This window comes from Telmatherina bonti, assembly GCF_933228915.1.
Source record: "Telmatherina bonti genome assembly, chromosome: 4".
Taxonomy (NCBI): Eukaryota; Metazoa; Chordata; class Actinopteri; order Atheriniformes; family Telmatherinidae; genus Telmatherina; species Telmatherina bonti.
Genome location: NC_136622.1, coordinates 19,840,459 through 19,859,765, shown reverse-complemented (window position 1 = coordinate 19,859,765; position 19,307 = coordinate 19,840,459). Strand labels below are relative to the sequence as shown.

Genomic DNA, 19,307 nt, shown 5'->3' with positions numbered 1-19,307 from the left:
TTCAGACAGACTTAGATACATTTTGTTTACTTTTTCCTATATGTGAACACAAATTCTCCACAATGACAAGCAAAAGGATATGGGCTTTTTGTTTGTTACTACAAACAGATGAGTGACATATCTCATTACAAACTTTTGTAGATGTCTCTCACTGGCTCTGCAGAGGCTTCTAGAACATTACCGATGTCAACCTTTTCTTTACTGCAGAGTACACACCTGCAAACAGTTTTACAGATGTGATTTCAGTCAGAGTGAAAACCAACATCTGCAAAACTGACGGTCTATACCAACATTTAGGGAGGGAAACTTACACGTTTGACTTCTGCTAAAGTAATTCGAGATGTAGGGACTTTATCAGATAGGTGACAAGTAAGCCAGTGGCTGGTATGAATAAGACCCAGAGATCCCTTGTGTAGATGAAAGACCCATCAGTAAAGCACTTCAGCATTTCAGGCTTTAATGGCAGAGTGACTAGAAGCTGTAACTCATTAAAAGGCAGAAGGCACCCCTGCGATTCCTCAAAAAGGAGAAGAAAAATCTACTCATCTGATAAAACAAAGACTGAACTGTTTGGCAACAATTTTAGCAGCAGGTTTACTCCATGCATAGAATAAAGCAGGCACTAAGCATCCCTTCATACTCCGCATTTATTGTCAGACATTGTTATGATAGATGGTAAAATGGACAAGAACCACAGTAGTAGAAAAACACAGGAATGTCTTTGGAGAAACTGTGACCATTCTGAGCTGGCCCAGCCAGAGCTGAGCAGGACTACATTTCTAGACAGATCTGGAAAAGGTTGTGCAGTGATGCGCCTCACCCAGCATGGTTAAACTGGAATGTTTCTGCCAAGAAAGACGGAGAGGAGCTTCCAAAGCAAATGTGTGTCATGTTTGTTGGATTATTCCCAAGAGGACACAAAGCTGCTGTGGCTGATAAAGATGGTTTAGCACAGTACAACAATATGTTGTGTTTGAATATTTGTAGGAAGGTATTTTAATCTTTCATTTTAAGGAAATCTATAAAGACAAAAAAAAAAAAAGACACCAAAAATCTGTTTGCATTGTCATTGTATTTGATTGGGTGTAGACTGAATAAATAGAGTAAATCCATATTTATGGTTCTGCTTGAAGCTCTTTCCCAAAACAAACATTATTACCATTTAATGTGTTTTAAATACAGCTCTTCAAACATGTTTAGGGTGTTGCGCACAGATGTTTTGTCATTTACTTGTATTTCTTTCTCTATTTCATTTTAATTAATTAAAAGATTAGGAATGAATAGATATCACACTAAACCTGATTTTAATGTTAAGGATCAGTATGCAGCACTCTGCACTGGATAAAATGTACAACAAACTGGACGGTGTCCTGATTCTGTTTAAAGATGGCTGAGTAAGATTTGACTTCAGATCCTTCAAAGTAAAATTTCTGCATCAGCATCAGAATAAAACATCAGTGTGTCTGTATCAATACTCTGTTCAGATCTAGATTAACTAGCAACATGGATGCCCAGCAATATAAAAACAAATACAAAGTTAGGCAACAAGTGCTGATGGAGTTTACCATCTTTCATTGAACCTATCATCTAGAGATCATTTGGACTTTGTAATAAAAGCCACACGGCACAACACAGCAGAACTAGGATAAAATACAGTTCCAGCACCATGGATATGAACAATTATCCTGATAAATCCCTGGATGCTAAAACAGGAAATGGTTCTTTTAAGTGAAAACAAGCAGAGCCAGGACAGAAACATATAACTCTCCATGCTGAAGACTTGTGTTTTTTTTATTTTTGTTTTAAGACTTTTTCCATTCCACAAGGAAAATGTTGTTCTGGCTTCTACTGTCTGATTTACTGTGACAAATACAGAATTTTACTAAGAGCTTGAGGGCGAGAACTATGGTGACAAAATACACTTAATATAAGGAATACTAATTTCCCCCTAATTTCCCTCTTAAATGAATAGATAACATTTAATTTAATTGAATTTAATTGAATTTAATTGAATTTAATTTTACACAAAGTTAAGAACCATCATAAACTCTATCTACCACACAATATCTCCATAATAAATCAGTTCCAGCTTTTGCATTAAAACAGACAAGGAGGTCCAACAAGAACAATCAAATGCAGGTAGCCAACACTGAAAAACAACTATCTGTATTACACAGATGATTATAACTGTATCAGACTGCATTCAATCAAATGAAATTGTTTCGAATGCATCAGTTTGTCTTATGGAGGAGAGACACACACTCCTAACATACAAATCAGCTCTCACACCATGTATGTACATGTATACCTGATGATAAAGACTGAATTTCTCATATAAAACAAATAAAAAAGTCCTGTAACAGTAAGAAAATACTTCAAACTAAATAATTACTCTTAAACTGGCCTCTTTAATAAAAACTCTGGCTATATTTGCCATCTTATTCATAGGAGGCATGCCTTGCGTTGAGCCTCATTAAGCATTGCCAAGAAAACACATTTCAGAAGCTGGTTACAGTCAGCCATGTTTAAAGCTACTGATGTGACAATATACAATGTGAATTTCTCGTGTGGTTTGAAATAAGGTGTTCAGCCCTATATAGTATATTTCACAGTAGATTAAGCCCATTGTCCCTAAATCTGAAGGAGCTTAAACATGCACCATGAATAATGAAAAACAACTCTCGACTCCATTCAGATGAAATAGAGCAATCTCTTGGGAGCTACACTGATCCACTCACTAAGACTGTGTAATCCGCCAAGGTGAAGCAGAACCAGTGGCAGTTACATCCATGTCTCATCACAGGCTTACGTCTGCTAGATGTTTACATTCTACTCTCATCGACCTCTGAATTGCACTCGGAAAAACAGCGGCATGTTTCCCATCAGGCTCTTTCAAATACAAGGATGAGCTATAGCTGAAGATTAAGTCTCTCAAATGAAACACTGGTAGGTGGCAGAAAGGCAGGCAGTAATTTACCTCGGAGAGAAGCTGCTGGCCATTCTTCAGCCAAGCGTAGGAGGGTTTGGGCTTGCCATTGGCTCGGCACTCCCAGAACAGTCTCTCCTCTATGGCCAGGGCAGTGTCCTTCATGGTCTGGATCCACTGAGGCTTGGCTGAAAACACAGAAATATTCTCCTGTGAGCTATCTCACAACAAGTCAGAGGACAGCTTTCAAGGAAGCAGCGTCATGTCATTATATGCCGCATGCTAGATAGTTCAAAGGAAAACTTGTGGAGATTGGCAACTCAAAGCAGAGGAAATCATAACAAGTGAAGAGAATTGATTTGTCTTAAAGGGGCCAAAAGTGAAGAATATTGAATGTTTCATCAGTTGAATGTGTCACTAGCCCGTGGCAACAGAAGATTAACATGAAACATGGGATCACAAAGCAGGAGGTTTTTGAGCAAACAGTATCAGCACTAACTCTGAACTGGCATGTTTTAGGAAGTTCTTGAGGGCACAGTTCACATTATAAGTGGCAATTTCACACACTCCTATTTTTCACTTTCACAAATTTAAACAGCTGAAACAAACCAAAGGCCTAAATGGAAAATGAATAGATAAATAAATACAATTTAAGGAAAAGTCAAAAGTCAAAGCCCTAACTATGCCGAAAAAAAACTTACTTTTTTTCCCCTCTTTTTCTTTATGATGGCAATAAATTCAATACATCTTCAGATTCAGAAAGACTAGTATGGTAAAAACTAAATTTAGTTTGACAAAGAAAATGTCCAATAAAAGCAAAAATATCCATTGATAAATAAGAGACCATAAGCATTTTATTGCACTTCCATGAAGCGCAATTTAGTGCGACGTCTTCGGCAGGCGAAGTCGGAGCAAAAATCAACTATACCTGAAACATCTCATGTCGAGCCTTTCGTTACACAATAACATCACCATGAAACACATTTACACAGTCATTACCAAGTTGCTAGTTTGTCATGTCTAAAATCACAAACAGCAGTGTTTCACTTGACCATGTTTGGCCAATCAGGTAAACATTTAGAGGAGGCTTCTCAAAACTGCTGCAATCAGCAATATGATGTAGTGCAGGGATCTCAAACTGCAGTCCTTGAAGGTCTTATTGGTTTTAGATGTTTCCCTGCCTCACCACACCTGAATCAAGTTAATGGGTTATTGTGCAGAACTTGACAAGTTCTTTCATCCATTTCATTTGAATCGAGTGTGGCGGAGCAGGAAAGTATGTAAAACACGCAGGACAGTGTCCCTGAACAACGACAGAGCGGAGAGATTTGATGCAGTTTGTTTTCATGTTAACTCTAACAATGTCACTGCTGAAATCCTCCCTTGTGTATTCTTGACCTATAACCTCCCCCCTTCTTTTACATGCATCCTCAGAATCCACAGCACCTTCCGCAACCCCCACCTTTCACAGCCTCTTACAAATGTCCAAATTCTGCAGTGGGAGGAGTAACATGAAATGCAAACAGTGCAGTTACACTTTAAGGAGGCAGGACTTAAACCTGAGAGTTAGAAACCGAAGATTAAAAAAAGTGCAGAGTATAACAAATGGGAAATAAAGGATGTGTATTCGGGCTGGGCGATTAATCGGATTTTAATCTCAATTGCGATCTGGGTTTTAACGATCATAAAAAATAAAACGATTATTTTTCTCTTTGCAGTTTCCTCTCCTGCCGTCTTCACTGGCGTTGCAGCGCTGTGCTTTAAACTCCTCCCACAGCCGCATTGGTTTCATTCAGACATTGCTGCCAACTTGGCGACTTTCTCGCTAAATCTGACGACTTTTTTTTGTTAAAAGCGACTAGAGAAAAATATAGCAACTTTTAATGGAGTTATTAGAGACTTTTCTGGTGTTTTGGTGACTGACTTGAAGGCACATTTTGTTCTGCAGTTACTGTAACAAACAAGCAGCAGGAGCCCCTCCTGTCCTAAAGAGCTCCCAGGCGGCCAGTGTCAGTCTGCTCCGGCTGCAGGTCAATGTAGAATAACTGCAGTAGGTTATGGAAATTCACTACAACATAGTTTATACCATTGTCAGTGAGAACTGGCTGCATTATTTTCCTATACATAGTTCGGCAAGTCAAGTCACTGTAATATCCCTCTGTTATGGGGCGTTACCATAGCAACATGTTAATCAGCTTGTTCAAATCAGCTGTCTTTCAACAGGTGAATGAGAGAAACGCGCTGCAGCCTGACAGCGGTTGTTTGGCATAAAACGTACATCAAAAAATATAAGCGGTAAAAGTTGATTAAACAACTCAGAATCGTGCGTTAGACAGTTATAATGCACGACACGGAGTCCAGAACACCACGACGCACAGCGTTGTTTAAAAATGCCGAATAATTGTGTTAAATAATCGAGATCTCAATTTCAGTCAAAATAACTGTGATTACAATTTTTGTCATAATCAAGCAGCCCTAATGTGCATACTGTATATTTTATCATTAGGACATGTTAATTGGCCTTTAGGAGATCCTTAAATCAAATTTAGAACTTGTAATAAAAACTCCTTAAAATTAGGGATTGTACAATTACTCACATTTTTTTACAGAAAACCGAATATTCAGGCTTCATAATCTGAGCAACAAATTCTACCATGAAACTTCTCCAGTATTTTTTTTTTTTAGATCTAACAAATACAATTATTTTTGCATCAAAAGATTTTTAAAATATGCCAATGATGAGTTTAAAAAAATATAAACACAACAGAAGGCATTATGTGCAGTTGTATGTACAGCAAGGTTTTCCAACATATGTACAGTTTTTCTTGCCAGTAACAGATGTGTTATTTCAACAAAGCAAACTGAAGTCACAATACCATAAAAAGCCAGGCGACCGGCAGCTGTGTTCTTCCCCATCTTGTTCTCAGCAACGCACTCGTACCCTCCTGTATCGTCCTGCTGGAAGCTTGGGATCTCCAGCACAGCATTCGAGTATTTCATTTTCACTTTGCTGGGGAAGGGGATTCCATTAGCCCTCCTCCAGGTGATTTCTGGGACAGGGCTGAAAGAGACAGAGAAGAGAGTATGTCGCTCGCTTTGCTGCCATCTGTAACAATCCAGCAATAATTAAGTCTTTAAAGCACTGAAAAGGCCGACTCAGTGTGTTCTTTTACGGATGAATGGTTAAGACTAAACCCAATCCAACCACAAAAAAAGCTTTTTTTTTTCCTTCCATGACTTTCAGAACAACCATGGCCTCTTGCCTCACTCAGAAATATAATTGCCACGACAACTTTACGACAGAAATCCAGCGGTTGCGTGTCTGGAATGACAGACTGAGGAAGATTGAAAACATGCTTCGAGGAATCCAGCTTACTTCCCAAGGGCGAAACACTCCAGTGTTACTGTTGATCCTTTTGCAGCAGGTACATTGTCTGGAAAATTAACTTCTATTTTTGGCTCGTATTCACCCATCACTCCTAGGAAGATCAAACACAAGCATCAGCTCAGTTTTCCATTATTTATGACTTACAAGCAGTATGGTTGGCACTATAGACCAGACAATGGCACTGTGGAACTAACAGAGTAGAAATAATAGACAAACATTCTCTCATGGGCAAACTCATAGTAGTGCATCACTTAGGTGTACAGACACCAGGATGATGTGAGATACTGGTAAGGAATAATTTAAAGCTCTGCTAGGGGGGGGATTCATATCTTGTTTTTAAGCCAGTGGCTTTTTATCTATTATTTCAAAGCTTGAGTAGGCAGTTTTATTGTTTATATCAGTATTCAGGGAAGACAGTCAAGATCAGGATCAGACAGTGATGCAATTGCATTCAAATTTATGCAGCTACATGTACAGTACACTGAGTGGAAACTAACTGGTTGAGCCTCCAGAAACACTCAATGTAATGGTCCAGTGACGTATGACTGATGTTTAATTCATTGAAGGCAATCTTTATTCACTCTTTCTATTAAAGCATAACAGAGAACAGAAGAACACACCACTGAGAAAAAAGCCTGAGAATTCATGTGAACGCAGGAAGAAAGCTTTTAAAAGGGAATGCAAATTACAAGACAGCTAAGTCAGCAAAGAGGAGATTTGGGTGCTTTGTTTACTGGCCTACATTGAGAAGCATCTATTTACTTAAAGCCATTAGCACTCAGTGACTCAACTGCAGTGAGGCACAGCAGGACAAAGAGCATTAATGCTAGTTTGGCGATTACAGACACCTAAAAAGGAAAGGGCCCCATAAAACAAAGCTAAAAGGCACACATGTCATGTAATGGACATAAGCTGAATCTCACCATCTGTCCTGAGGATCAGAGACGTAGGTGAGCTCTGAACCTTGCCCTTCGTGATGCTGTTCATCACTACACAAGTGTAGTTACCCACATCTGAGGGCTCCACCTTGGCAATATAAAGGTTTCCCGTCTGCTGGGAGACAAATCGCCGATTGTCTTGCTGGACAAAGTATGGGTACTCATTGAAGACCCATGCATAAGTGAGGTCTAAAAGTCAAACAAGGAAGTATATGAGTCAAAGTCAGAAACCCAAAGCCATTACGTTGAATAAGAAAGAAAAAAAAAAAAACCCAAGATAATATAAAAATCCAAACAGTAGCAGCAAGATGATGTTTTTAATCATTTTAAAAAACAGCCCAGAGTTGTAAATAATGCAGACAATGAAGAATCTGAGGTTAAAACGAAGGACAGATTGTCTACCTCCAGAGGAAGTAGGCGTTCCACACAGTAACACCACTCCTTGTCCCTCTCGGACTGATACAGCGCTTCTGGTGTGAACTTTGAAATGATCCAAATCTGGGGAGTAGATAAAAAAAATAGATAAAAGGAAGGTTCTTTGCACACCAAGAAAGCTGTGAGTGTCAGAACGACAAAGATCTAAGAAATCTGCGATCAGGATTGTAAATCTGCCAGAGAGAAAAACTATCAGGACCTAAACGAGCTAGTGGATATAAATTCTACATTGTCAGCACAATTACTTCAAGTTATATTAATCATTGTTAAGCTATTGTTTAATAAATATAAAATGTTATTGAACTTCAGATTTTTAGCGTTTAACAAAGGGACAGTAAGTTGAGTCTTCCTCAGAGGAACACATCTGTTAGCACAATTACTCTGCCACTAAACCCCAAAAGTAATCTTGCATAACTTGCTTGTAAATTATATTTTCAATTTTTAACCATATGACACAAATTATTCATTCATTCATTCATTTTCTATACCGCTTAATTCAATTAAGGGTCGCGGGGAAGCTGGAGCCTATCCCAGTAATCATCAGGCGAGCAGCAGCGTACGCCCTGGACAGGCCGCCACTCCATCACAGTGTAGCAAATTAGTAACACAAAATGAAAAATAAACTTTTGAATGTCATTAAGAGGTTTAAGAGACAAATTTTTATAAGGGTTTCATTTCATTGCCGAAGGAGGCCATGTCATTATTTGGTTATGTTTGATTTGGATTAGATACATGCTGCAGACGTGCTACTGTACCACTGCTGGAGGAAAGCCTCCTTCAGAATCTGACAGCATTTATAGAAAATTATTTTCAGTCTGCCACGAAAATGTAAAGGCTAAAGCTCCCCTAACCCCAACCTGACATCTATAAATGTTGTAGTACATATCCATTCATCTGCCCTACCAAGAGTCACTAACTAAGTATTTCTCAGCCTAAACCAGCCCGAATGCTTGAAATAAATCTTGTTCTGGGATGGTCACGTTTCAGCCTCCGAGACACTTTCATCTTTAATTTGTCTCAGAATGTTTTCAGCTAATTTCCTTTTTTTTTCCCTGGAAAAATGTGGGAAGATTGATTAAGGTACAAACGCTCACTTGCCTTGTGATTATATATTAAATATATGATATGGAAACTTTGAAGAAACTATAACTGATGCCATGCACAGCTTTATGGAGGCTGTGAAATTAAAAGATACTGTGGGAGCTTGAATACATAATACAGCTGAAAAAAAAAAAAAAACAAGCTTTAGTAAATTTAAGAAATAATGCTTACTTACTTATCATCTCACATTGATATCATTTTAAAACATAAAAAACAAAAAGGTTTTTTTTTTGTCAACCCTTTTTGGGGTTTTTTTTTTTTTTTTTAGTATCACAAAAATATTTCACTCCTTTGCCAAGCAGCCATCTCCTAGTAAGTTTTGATTTCCACACTTTTGTGGGAATTCTTCTGTGAAACAGAAGAAAAAGTTTCTTACTATCTTATTTGAACTGGATTAATTTCACCTAGGGACCGCGTGTCTTATTTAAACGACCCTCCTCCCTCTGTTTATTCTGTGGCAAATTTACATGGGATGAATAAAGTCTGCGAATTAACCAAAATTTAAGAACGTGTCTTGGATGAGCAAGCACATGACATGGGGGTAGGACTCATAAGATTTTGCTGGTTAATTTCTTTTCAAATGCCTGTAAATGCAGCAACTATTGTGTGACAAAGTGAACTGCAGAATCCTGCCGCAGCACAGACTGGTGTGACGCAAAGCGAGTTCAGTGGAACCCTAGTGCCTCTTGCTATGCTGCGTGACTTCACAGACGACGACGGTGAGTAAACCTTCATTTTTTACATTCTGTATGATTAAAACCACCTCGAAACCACCCAAATTGTTTGTGTGATTATGTGTCAATTTAAGTGGCTGGTAAAAAAAAAGTTGTAAAAGAAGCTGGAAAACAGTAACGTTATTTCTAACTGCCCAATGCAATGTGTGAAGTGATTCACCATTTGTACTAGGGTTGTGACCATATGCTTTTGTCCCAATTCGATTCCGATTTGTTTGGGTGCCGATTTGATTTCAATTGCAATTCTCACAATATCTTTGATATTGCTGATTTTTGTAAACTAAAAATAAAAGAAAAATGTACAAAACTTTTTATACTTGTCATTTTTCAAAAATTCCAATTAGGAAAAAAACAGCACAGTTCCTAGACCATCATTCTGCTGCTATAATGCCAAGAAGAAAAGTAAAAAGATCACTAAAAATGAAAAAAAAAATTTATAATGGATTATTTTAATTTTTTTGGAAAAAAATATTGATTTTTTTTTTTAACAAAAAAAAAAAAACTATGTAAAAATTGTTAAGCAAAAAATCCTGATATTTGATTTTTCAGTTCAATTTCCCACCCCTGATTTGTACCCTACGTTGCTTGTTGTCACCGTATATTATGGGCTGACATGGTCTTGCCGGTGCAAGACCCAAAAACTGTCAATACACTCCAATGCAGCCTCCATTCTTCCCCAAAACAGAAGTACAATGCATCCAGGAAACAAATACAACTAAATCTCATATCAGATTCTGTCCACTGCTGACCAAACCACAGAGAAGTCTATTTGCACTGGATTAGTATGATCACAGGACCTCAGAGTTAAGCAAAACGTAGTAGGTAGTTTGCAGGGGAAGGCTGATTCTCATGGGATTAACATCACAGACAATCTCTGCTATTAGTACAATTTACACGCAGTCATTTGGTAAAACCATTCCTATAGGAATAGGGCTCACCTCACTTTTTTCTACAGTAATGGGTTTAAATATAACTAAATATAAGTTTATTCTGTTCCAGATGTCTCATTTTAATCGTTCAAAGCAGATTCACACCAAAGTAGAAGAACACTGGTAAGTGCAGCTTTAGGTTGCTTTGTCTTGTTGTTACCTGTAGTTAGAATCAGATGCACTTGCAGACCCACTTTTACTTTAAACAAAAAGTAAATGAAAAAAAAAAAAACAATAAAAAAAAAAAACACTGAATGTCACTTACAGGCAAACTGTAGGCTGGCTCTCCTGCTGAGTATAGCTCCTACAGTGTTGTAGGCCATACACTGGTACAACCCTGCATCCTGGTAACGGTCCAGGCTGCTTATAATGAGGTTGCCCCCAGACAGACGTCGCCGACGATCCAAGCCCAGATTTATGAGAGTCCCGTTCAGTGACCATCTGCGAGGGCAAAGACACCATCAGTTGCTGGCAAATTTGAGCTTCATTTCTTTCTAGCAACCAAGGTGATATGACAGGAGGTGAGCAGAGAACACAACTCACTGTGGCAGCTCACTTGGAGAAAAGATAATAACACAGGATATACTGGGTCCTGATGTTAAAAGAGTTGAAACATTTGTGGTTATAAAGTTTTCCATGCCTTCTTTTTAATCCAATTAAATCTTCCAGTCATGCAGATTAGGCTGGCAAGAAAGCTGATAAATGTGTGTATGTCAGTCAAAAGAAAGTATATTGATAAGCATCTGAAAGGCTCTGCATACATATTGTTGACTGATTGTATCATACCTCTGCCTGCCATATCTTACATCTGTCTCATGACTGCTGCCTACAGCTATCTCTTTTTGTTCTTTTCCTTTTTTATGTGTTTCTATGATTTTTCTTTCCCAACTGTATTTGGCAGTTTCATGTCTGAATGAACAGGCTGATTGTTTTTCTGTAAAATTGGAATAGTCAAACCTTCCAACAATTATTCTACATATTACCTATTTCATTTATTTATTTTTGGAATGCTGCATGCAGTCACATTTGTCAATATAAAAATATAAGATGAAGGGAGGAATGGATCTTTCCTTTAGCAAATGATCTGCGTTTTAGATTCAGAGGAACTTGACACATCCTTAACTTATATTATAATCATTATGGTTCATCCTGTGTCTTCCAGTCACTATACAATGTTATGTTTGTATTAAATACTTTGTTGAATATTATGTGACTTATTATGCGACTATGTGACTAATAAACTGTGACTAAACGTGATGCCAGATGGTTTGTTACACATAACCATTTGGAAACTCTTTGGCCAGGGCCTGTGATTAGATGTTACATCTGAAGTTGTCTTTCATGAGTTAAGCCAATTAAATCAAAAACAAAAACAACTAAGAAAAAGCAGCAATCTGACAAGCCAATATGTCAGAAAATGGGATCATGCAAGAGAGAAAATCTTGACATCTATTTAACATAAAACAGCACTGCAGAAGTATCTTTATTTTATGAATTTCGATCATTATTGTGCACAGTGCCTAAAAGATTTTCACATAACCTCAAGCGGCTGAGCAGAGAAGAGGCAAGATTGAGGGTTTTGCTTTCATTTAAGGTCATGGGTCACACGCAGTGGACAGCAAAGGGGTTGCTGTGGAGACAGTCAGCGCAGATGCAATGAAGGTTACTGGGAGTGTAATGAAAGCCTTGTGCATAAGAACTCCTCAAGAGTCCATCATCATACCACTGATAAGCTTAAACATAGAAAAACCTGCTCCAATACACTGCACTTGGTCACACAAGCAGGATTTATCACAGCAATCTGCGTAGCACATCTTTCTCTCTTCATGCCTATGCGTTCATTTTCGGTTTGAGAAACATAAACTTAAATGTGACCAATGTTGAAAGGATGTCACTGCATGTTGACACGTGGCCTGACTATTGTAAATACTTCTTTTCACACTCTAATTTTTGATTACTTTGCAACAAAACATAAATCTCATTAATAGCTTACAATTTGATCATCTTAAGTTTAACACCAGAACACTTTTTTTGGAGAATAAAGCTTTTACAGGAACAACTGCAGAAAGTGCCATATGTCCTTGTAACAGCAACAATAAAGCCCCGAGATATATTGTGAACAAATATATTGGCTAGTTGGCTCAGCTGGTAAAGGACATATGTTTGTATTAACTAAATTGTCCATTTTGATCCACCTGCAGGAGTATCATTTTTCTTGCTGCTACTTTTAGTGAAATATTGTTAAAATAAGGCTGTATAAATAGTCTCCACAAAGAGACCAAACTTATCTGGGTTTCTTTGTTTTAGTTGTTTACTATTACAAGCGTTCCCTACAGAATAAGTGCTCATTCACATACACCAATGTTCATACATCCATTTCTTTTTCCAAAGATGTTTTATAGTTACTTGCCATGTAAATATAAACCTGGAAAGGCTTTTTTTTTTTTTTTTTTTTTTTTTTTTTGGTATTTGCCTTTTTCCTTCCAGTTTTCTTTATTTAGCTCTGACAGCACTTGCCACAGCAGCTATCCCATTCTCCTCACAGGGATCATTAAATTTTAATCTGATCGTATCATACACGAAGCCATCCACTGCTATTTAAGAGGAGAAGAAGATAAAGGTTTTAGAAGCCATCATCAGTCTAATAATAATCACCTCCTCCATGTCACATTATATTTACATAATGCAAGTTAACTCCACCTTTGACTTCTCATTGGGACCAAACATTATCACCTAGCAAGAGGTAAAAGAGGCTTATGTAACAAAGGATGTCTTTTAAACTCTTTTTCACCTTCTATTATATGTTGCCCAGACTTTGCAGGTGTGGGAATCTGAAATACATAATATTTACTCAGCAGATTCTGATTGTGCTATCAAATAAATAAGCCACCTGGAAGAACTCTTAAACTACAAGGTTAAATTGTTGATTTACAACAGTTCCATTATTCATGGATTGAAATACTTCCTTTTCATTATCAACAACCGCCGACGCTATATATAATTTTTTTTAAAGCTATTCAGTTTTGATAGGTTCAAGGACAGCCGACATTTTAAGCATGTTTTTCTTCGAGCATAGAAAACACTCATTTCTTTTCCATCAGCCACATTCTTCTATTCTGTATTCCTCAAGTGGAAAAGAAAGCCTATAATGGCAGATGTTTCAAAAGGTTTCAAGTCTAACCTTCAAAAGTATTTCTGAAAGAAAATATCCATGCCATTTAATGATGATGAGTGTTTTCTACAATAGTCGAAACACACTTAGGGAAATCAGCTACTATGGATACCTGAAGCCGGACTAGATGGGTCTGAGATACATGCCAGAGAGTGGAGGTGTCGGTTCACACTCACTTACATTTAGCTATTTAACCTTCAACAAGAAGATTCCACCTCTTCTTAACCTGCTCTGATGTACCTCTGTTGATCTGAGTTGCATGAACATGCAAGCAGGTCGACGACCAGCAGAAATCTGACTGAATTTGAAAATAAATTTTCTGTTGACCCTTTCCGAGACCATCTTGGCACAGGATCTTCTGAATGGTTTGGCAGCTTGAACCCACACGACTCAAATCTCTGGTTAAATGTCACACAACGTTAAAATGTCAAGAAATTCCAACCACGTAAAGTTTATGTTTACGTTTATCTATAGAAGCTGTACTTCTTTTGAAGAGCTGGCTTTCTCCCATGAGTTATTAAACTGTCCCCGTGCGCATACCAAGAAAGTCTGATATCTTTGTACATGACAGAAGCAGCAGAAAGAAGGAAAAGAGGCAAAAGAGAAGACGAGCTGAGGTAGCAGCACAAGTCCATTTACACTTCAAGGGAGAAGCCAGAAAGGTGCTGGGGGCATGCAGAGCCTTGCACCGGCAGTTTGACGAGAAGCCACGTTAAACATGCTCATCTCACCTTCAATCAGCACATGGAAATACCTGGTCTTAAATGGGGAATGTGAAAAACCTGAAATAATGAGCATTCGTACTCCAAACCACTATCATTCAGCTCATGTGTTCTGACTGTGCTGGACTAATTCCAATGTTGAACAGCGAAGACACTCGTAATCAATGCCTGTTAGTGCTACCCGGTGTCTAGCAACCTGCATTGTTCTCATGGTGTTTTATAAGAGGAGACGATCATTAAGATGCTACACGTGTGTCTCTAAGATACTATCTGGTGAGACAGCAGACAGATTGGTGGTGTGTTAGTCAATATGAGTTAGTAAAGCCATAATGACACCACCGCTTGGAGTGTCTACATGCATTTCAATCTAATTAGGAGAAAATGAATAGAAGAGAAAGCACCTTCATTTCCAGAAGAAAACTATAATCTTGTAATTAGCCATCCTTATTTCAGCCTAAATGACAGAAAATGGCTTTGCCTATGAGGGTAGCTGCGAGCAGAGAATGAGAATGTTTTTTCTTTTGATTTGAAACATGAATGTGAATATATATTTTGAACTACTACTGAACTATTTGAACTAAAGACAGGACCTCACAGGTAAAACCTCTGGTTTTAATCATACTGGCGTTTTGGGCTATATAATGTCTTTGGATGTTTTTGGTGTTTATTTTACAACATCTAGTATTTCCCTTACATCAATAAATAATGATTAATATTCAAGTTTTTCATTTAAATATAATGTTTAAAAAATGAAAAATAGTTAACGTCTTTTTGGTTTACATGTCCGAAGGTTGCTTTGCTGACATGAGATATCTGTAAACTACAAATCTCAAATTCTAGTGACACTTACAGCATATGGAAAACATTTTCCAGCTTTATATGAGCCTTTGTCCTGATTATCATTATGAATGGGTTTGTTTTTACCCTAGTTATGTCCTGATTCAAGTTTTACAAGTAAATATGCCAAAAAATATGTTATGTTATTATGTGTTATTATCAGGTGAAAGTCAATGATCACCTGGGAAATTCTCACAGTGATATCTATCAAATATTCTGTAAAAGAACGACAACTCTATTCACCTGCAGTTTTAGTCCTGAAAAGAACTCTGAACAGCAAAGTAAGCAAGTAAACAGATTTAATTAAATACAGTCCAATCCAGTGCAATTATATTCTAATTATTTGCCAATTCAGTCCAATTCACCATGATTGTATTCAGATAACTTCAATTAGTAGCCTAGCGGTAGAAACCAACAGGTTGCATCAATCTTCGCTTCCATTTAATCCTCCATGTTGACAAAGATCAGCCATGTCAGCAGCATATGTCTCAACTTATTTGCACTCAGTGTTTCCATCTGATGTTTTACACATTAACTCTTAAAAAAATGACATAAACACCTGAAAAATAAAACCACTATGTGAAATTTAGGATCTTGTGCTGAACTCTGCTCGTGCAACATTTGAATTGGGTTCAATAAAAATATCTTTTAAAACAATCAAACATTATAAACTAGTGTAGCTTACGTCACTCTTAAAGTAATGTTTTGCAGAACAATCTTTTAAGGCAGTCTCTGCAATCAAATATTTCCCGTGACTGGCGACGACTGGATCTCATTCAGTTAAGTACATATATAATATGAGGAAGTATTTATGTATGTATATATATATATATATATATATATATATATATATATATATATATATATATATATATATATATATATATATATATATATGTATATATATATATATATATGTATACATATATATATATATATATATATATATATGTATATACATATACTGTATATACTTAACAAATCTTGACAAAATAACTGGCTCATCAAAACGCCTGACATACTTCCTCATATTACAAATACAAGCAGCCATCATGGAAGATATTTATAGAGCTATTTGGACCTCTGCTGCTCCCACATATTTTTTTTAAGTTTAGGTTTTCCATCCATAACATCTCGACTTAGTTTAGTTAAAGATTCCTTGTCATTGTTATGATGAAGCACCACTTTCACTCTTCACCAATCTTCATCTTCTGTTTGCAAATATCCCCTTTAAGAAATTTTGATGCGTTGCTTTTTTTTTCAATAATCCACCCTGCATTACCACCTATGAGCACTTTTAATCATTGTATTAGTTATGTATGGTGCGAGTTCCTTACAATCTTTGAATAGACCCTCCCCCTTATATATTGTAGATTCACACGTCTACCATCTAGTGGTAGAAAGTGATTACAGGTTTAAAATCTCTCTAGATTTATGGTCTGGTGCATGTTGCGCTTTTGCAACTTCGATGCCTGAAGGGTTAACAATGACTGTCATCTCAGGTCTATTTTAGGTAAACTGAGAGTGGTTGTGGTTGCATTTTTCAACACTGTTTTCTCATGATAACACGATAAATTATCTCGCCATTTTGAGATAATGAATCATTTAAATACAGGGTTGTGAGTGGGCTGGAGCTGTTCCTGGTCCATCAGAGAACCAACGCAGAGAGACAAACATTCAATCAGACTCACACGCAGTCCTTGTGCGAATTTAAGAGACTCAAATAAGCTATGTCTGTGGGTGGAAGCTGGGAAATAACCAATGAATACATGGTGAGATTGCACAATCTCCACACTGAGTACTTGTTAATGTATAAGAATAGAAATAAGTAAAATGAAGTATGTACATTAATAAATTATATGGGATTTTATTGAGTGTGTTCGTAGTCTACTGGGAGCAGTGCTGGTTTATAGCCTAACTGCTGCAGGAATTAAGAACCTGCAAAAGCTTCTTCATGCTTTGGATGCAGCAGTGTGTCACCGAAGGAGCTCTGCGTGGCTATCGGTACTTCGGAGGTCTTTCAACATGGATGAAGGCTTGGTTAATCTTCTTCTCCCAATATTTCTGCTGGGGAGTCCAAGGGACATCCCAGTACATTTCTGACGTCAGATCAAGGAACATCCATCACTGGTCAACACATCCAATTTCACTTCTATCAACTCTGACAAAGACTGAACATGTCTCACTATTAGGTTTTTCCAAACACTCATTTACAGACTTACACATATACAGTACGTCATGACTACAGCCCATCCTCAGCTGTCATGAGATGTATCTTCATCAATTAAATCAGGTGTAACACTGTAACCACTTATTTATGAGCCCACTTTAATCACCTCGCCATCTCCAGAATACAAACTTTGTTTTCTCTGGATAACGAGATAAATGATCCCATTATCACCAGAAAACAGCCCTCAGTATCTCACGTTAACAAGAACATTTACTACGTTATCTCAAGATAACGATTAAAAAAGAATAACAGTCGAGCAAAGCCACTCTTGGCTTCTGTATAATCCACAGAGAAAGTAAACAGATTCATTACATTTCCAATCATAATCCAACTCAATTCAATTCCTTTTGATTTCCGAAAATAATGTTTCATAAAATGCTTTTTCATCAAAGGTTTGGCGAAGAAAAGCAGCAGAAGACACTGAATCTTCCGCCTGATTCAGTTCCACATCCTAAGCATACATAGGAGACTGAGCAACAGATGAAGAACTTATTTTTCAACAGGACGAGACTACCATCATAACCACACACAGGGAGGGCAGCCATCTGCTTCAACAGTGCACAAACTAAGTCATTACATTAACGCATTATTCAGTCACAGTGTTTTTGCACTCTCTGTCTATCTAAGGTGATAAATTATTATACAAATCATGTGTTCAGATTTGAATGAAAATGCACTCTTACCTGTACTGAGGAGGTGGCGTTCCCTTAGCATCACAGGTAAGGGTGGCTTCTTCTTCAATGGACTCAACTGGAATGAACAAGTCAGCTGGCTCCATCCTCCACCGTGGCCCATGGTACGATCCACTTTCCAGACAGTCTGTCAAGAGAAACCAAAAAACAGGAGCATAAAAACAGAGAAAAATCATTTTGACACCAGACTTTCACAATTCTTTATTTCTCCCGGTTTGTGTGAGTGTTATTAGAAAACACTGAAAGTAATTCCGGTATTTTTAAGATCTTGAAGTGATGTAGACGACTCTTAACAAATAAACTGAAAACCAAATCAACAGCTGAGATCAGCTGTTGTCTATGTAATTAACTCTAATTGTGTTTTTATATTCCAATAGAAAAACATTTTCTACTCCCTCATCAGCAAACTCTTTCACATTATATTCTCACAAAAATAGAGCAGATGACGCTCAGTCATCGTGGGCTCTTGGTGAATGGAAACATGCATTTTATCAACTAATATATTGCTCTGATGGATGGCAAAGGTTTCGTTCTGTGTTTTTCTATAGTAAAGATTACAGAATAAAACTGTTTTATCCCAACATCAGATTATGATCACAGCAGAGCGAGAAAGAAGATTGAGAGTATTGTGTCTGTCGTGTGAATAGAAGTCAATACTCAGGAGTGCCCCTTTAAACCTGGCCCTCCTATAATCTTTGACATCTCTTGTTGAATGTCCAAATGTGAAAAAAAATCATTACTCACATAAAAAGGTGCTTTACCTGTCAGACAGTGGATGATTGATAACAGTAGAAGCTGTTTCCATGGCAGCATCATCTTTGGCAGCCAGGGGTAAATGAGCTTTTCATCCAATAAGCTTTGAAATGGCACTTGTGTTCTCAGATTGAGAGGAGCGGGACCTGTTGAAACAAAAAAAAAAAACAAAAAAAAAACTGCAGTTTTGATACTCAAAATCACACGTGTTTTACATATTAGGCTTTTTAATAATCTATTTAGGAAAAAACAGGCAGCAGATGGTATTTTTTAGAAGGAATATTTTCCTGATAAAGCTGAAAAACGCGAGCTTTGTGTCAGATGTGTCCAACTTCTTTGGTTCAGTTTCACATTTCTAATCGGTAGAGATCCTGTCAATATCACTTTTTTGCCCTGTGCTGTGACCAGCTTGTCCTAAGAGATGTCGGAGGGTGATACCAAAGGCATATG

General features: G+C 37.4%; 1 protein-coding gene across 1 annotated transcript in view; it reads right to left on the bottom strand.

Moving 5' to 3' along the window:
• Positions 1-18,920, bottom strand: part of cntn3a.2 (contactin 3a, tandem duplicate 2) — a gene marked incomplete at both ends in the record, with an annotated part of 36,689 nt that extends 17,769 nt beyond the window's left edge. The window contains 8 exons of the mRNA XM_079239235.1: positions 2,978-3,114; positions 5,803-5,987; positions 6,303-6,405; positions 7,238-7,441; positions 7,655-7,750; positions 10,717-10,892; positions 18,096-18,231; positions 18,866-18,920. Of these exons, the coding sequence (XP_079095361.1) occupies positions 2,978-3,114; positions 5,803-5,987; positions 6,303-6,405; positions 7,238-7,441; positions 7,655-7,750; positions 10,717-10,892; positions 18,096-18,231; positions 18,866-18,920 (1,092 nt within the window). The remainder of the gene's footprint in view (positions 1-2,977; positions 3,115-5,802; positions 5,988-6,302; positions 6,406-7,237; positions 7,442-7,654; positions 7,751-10,716; positions 10,893-18,095; positions 18,232-18,865) is intronic.
• Between the last annotated feature and the right edge of the window lie 387 nt (positions 18,921-19,307).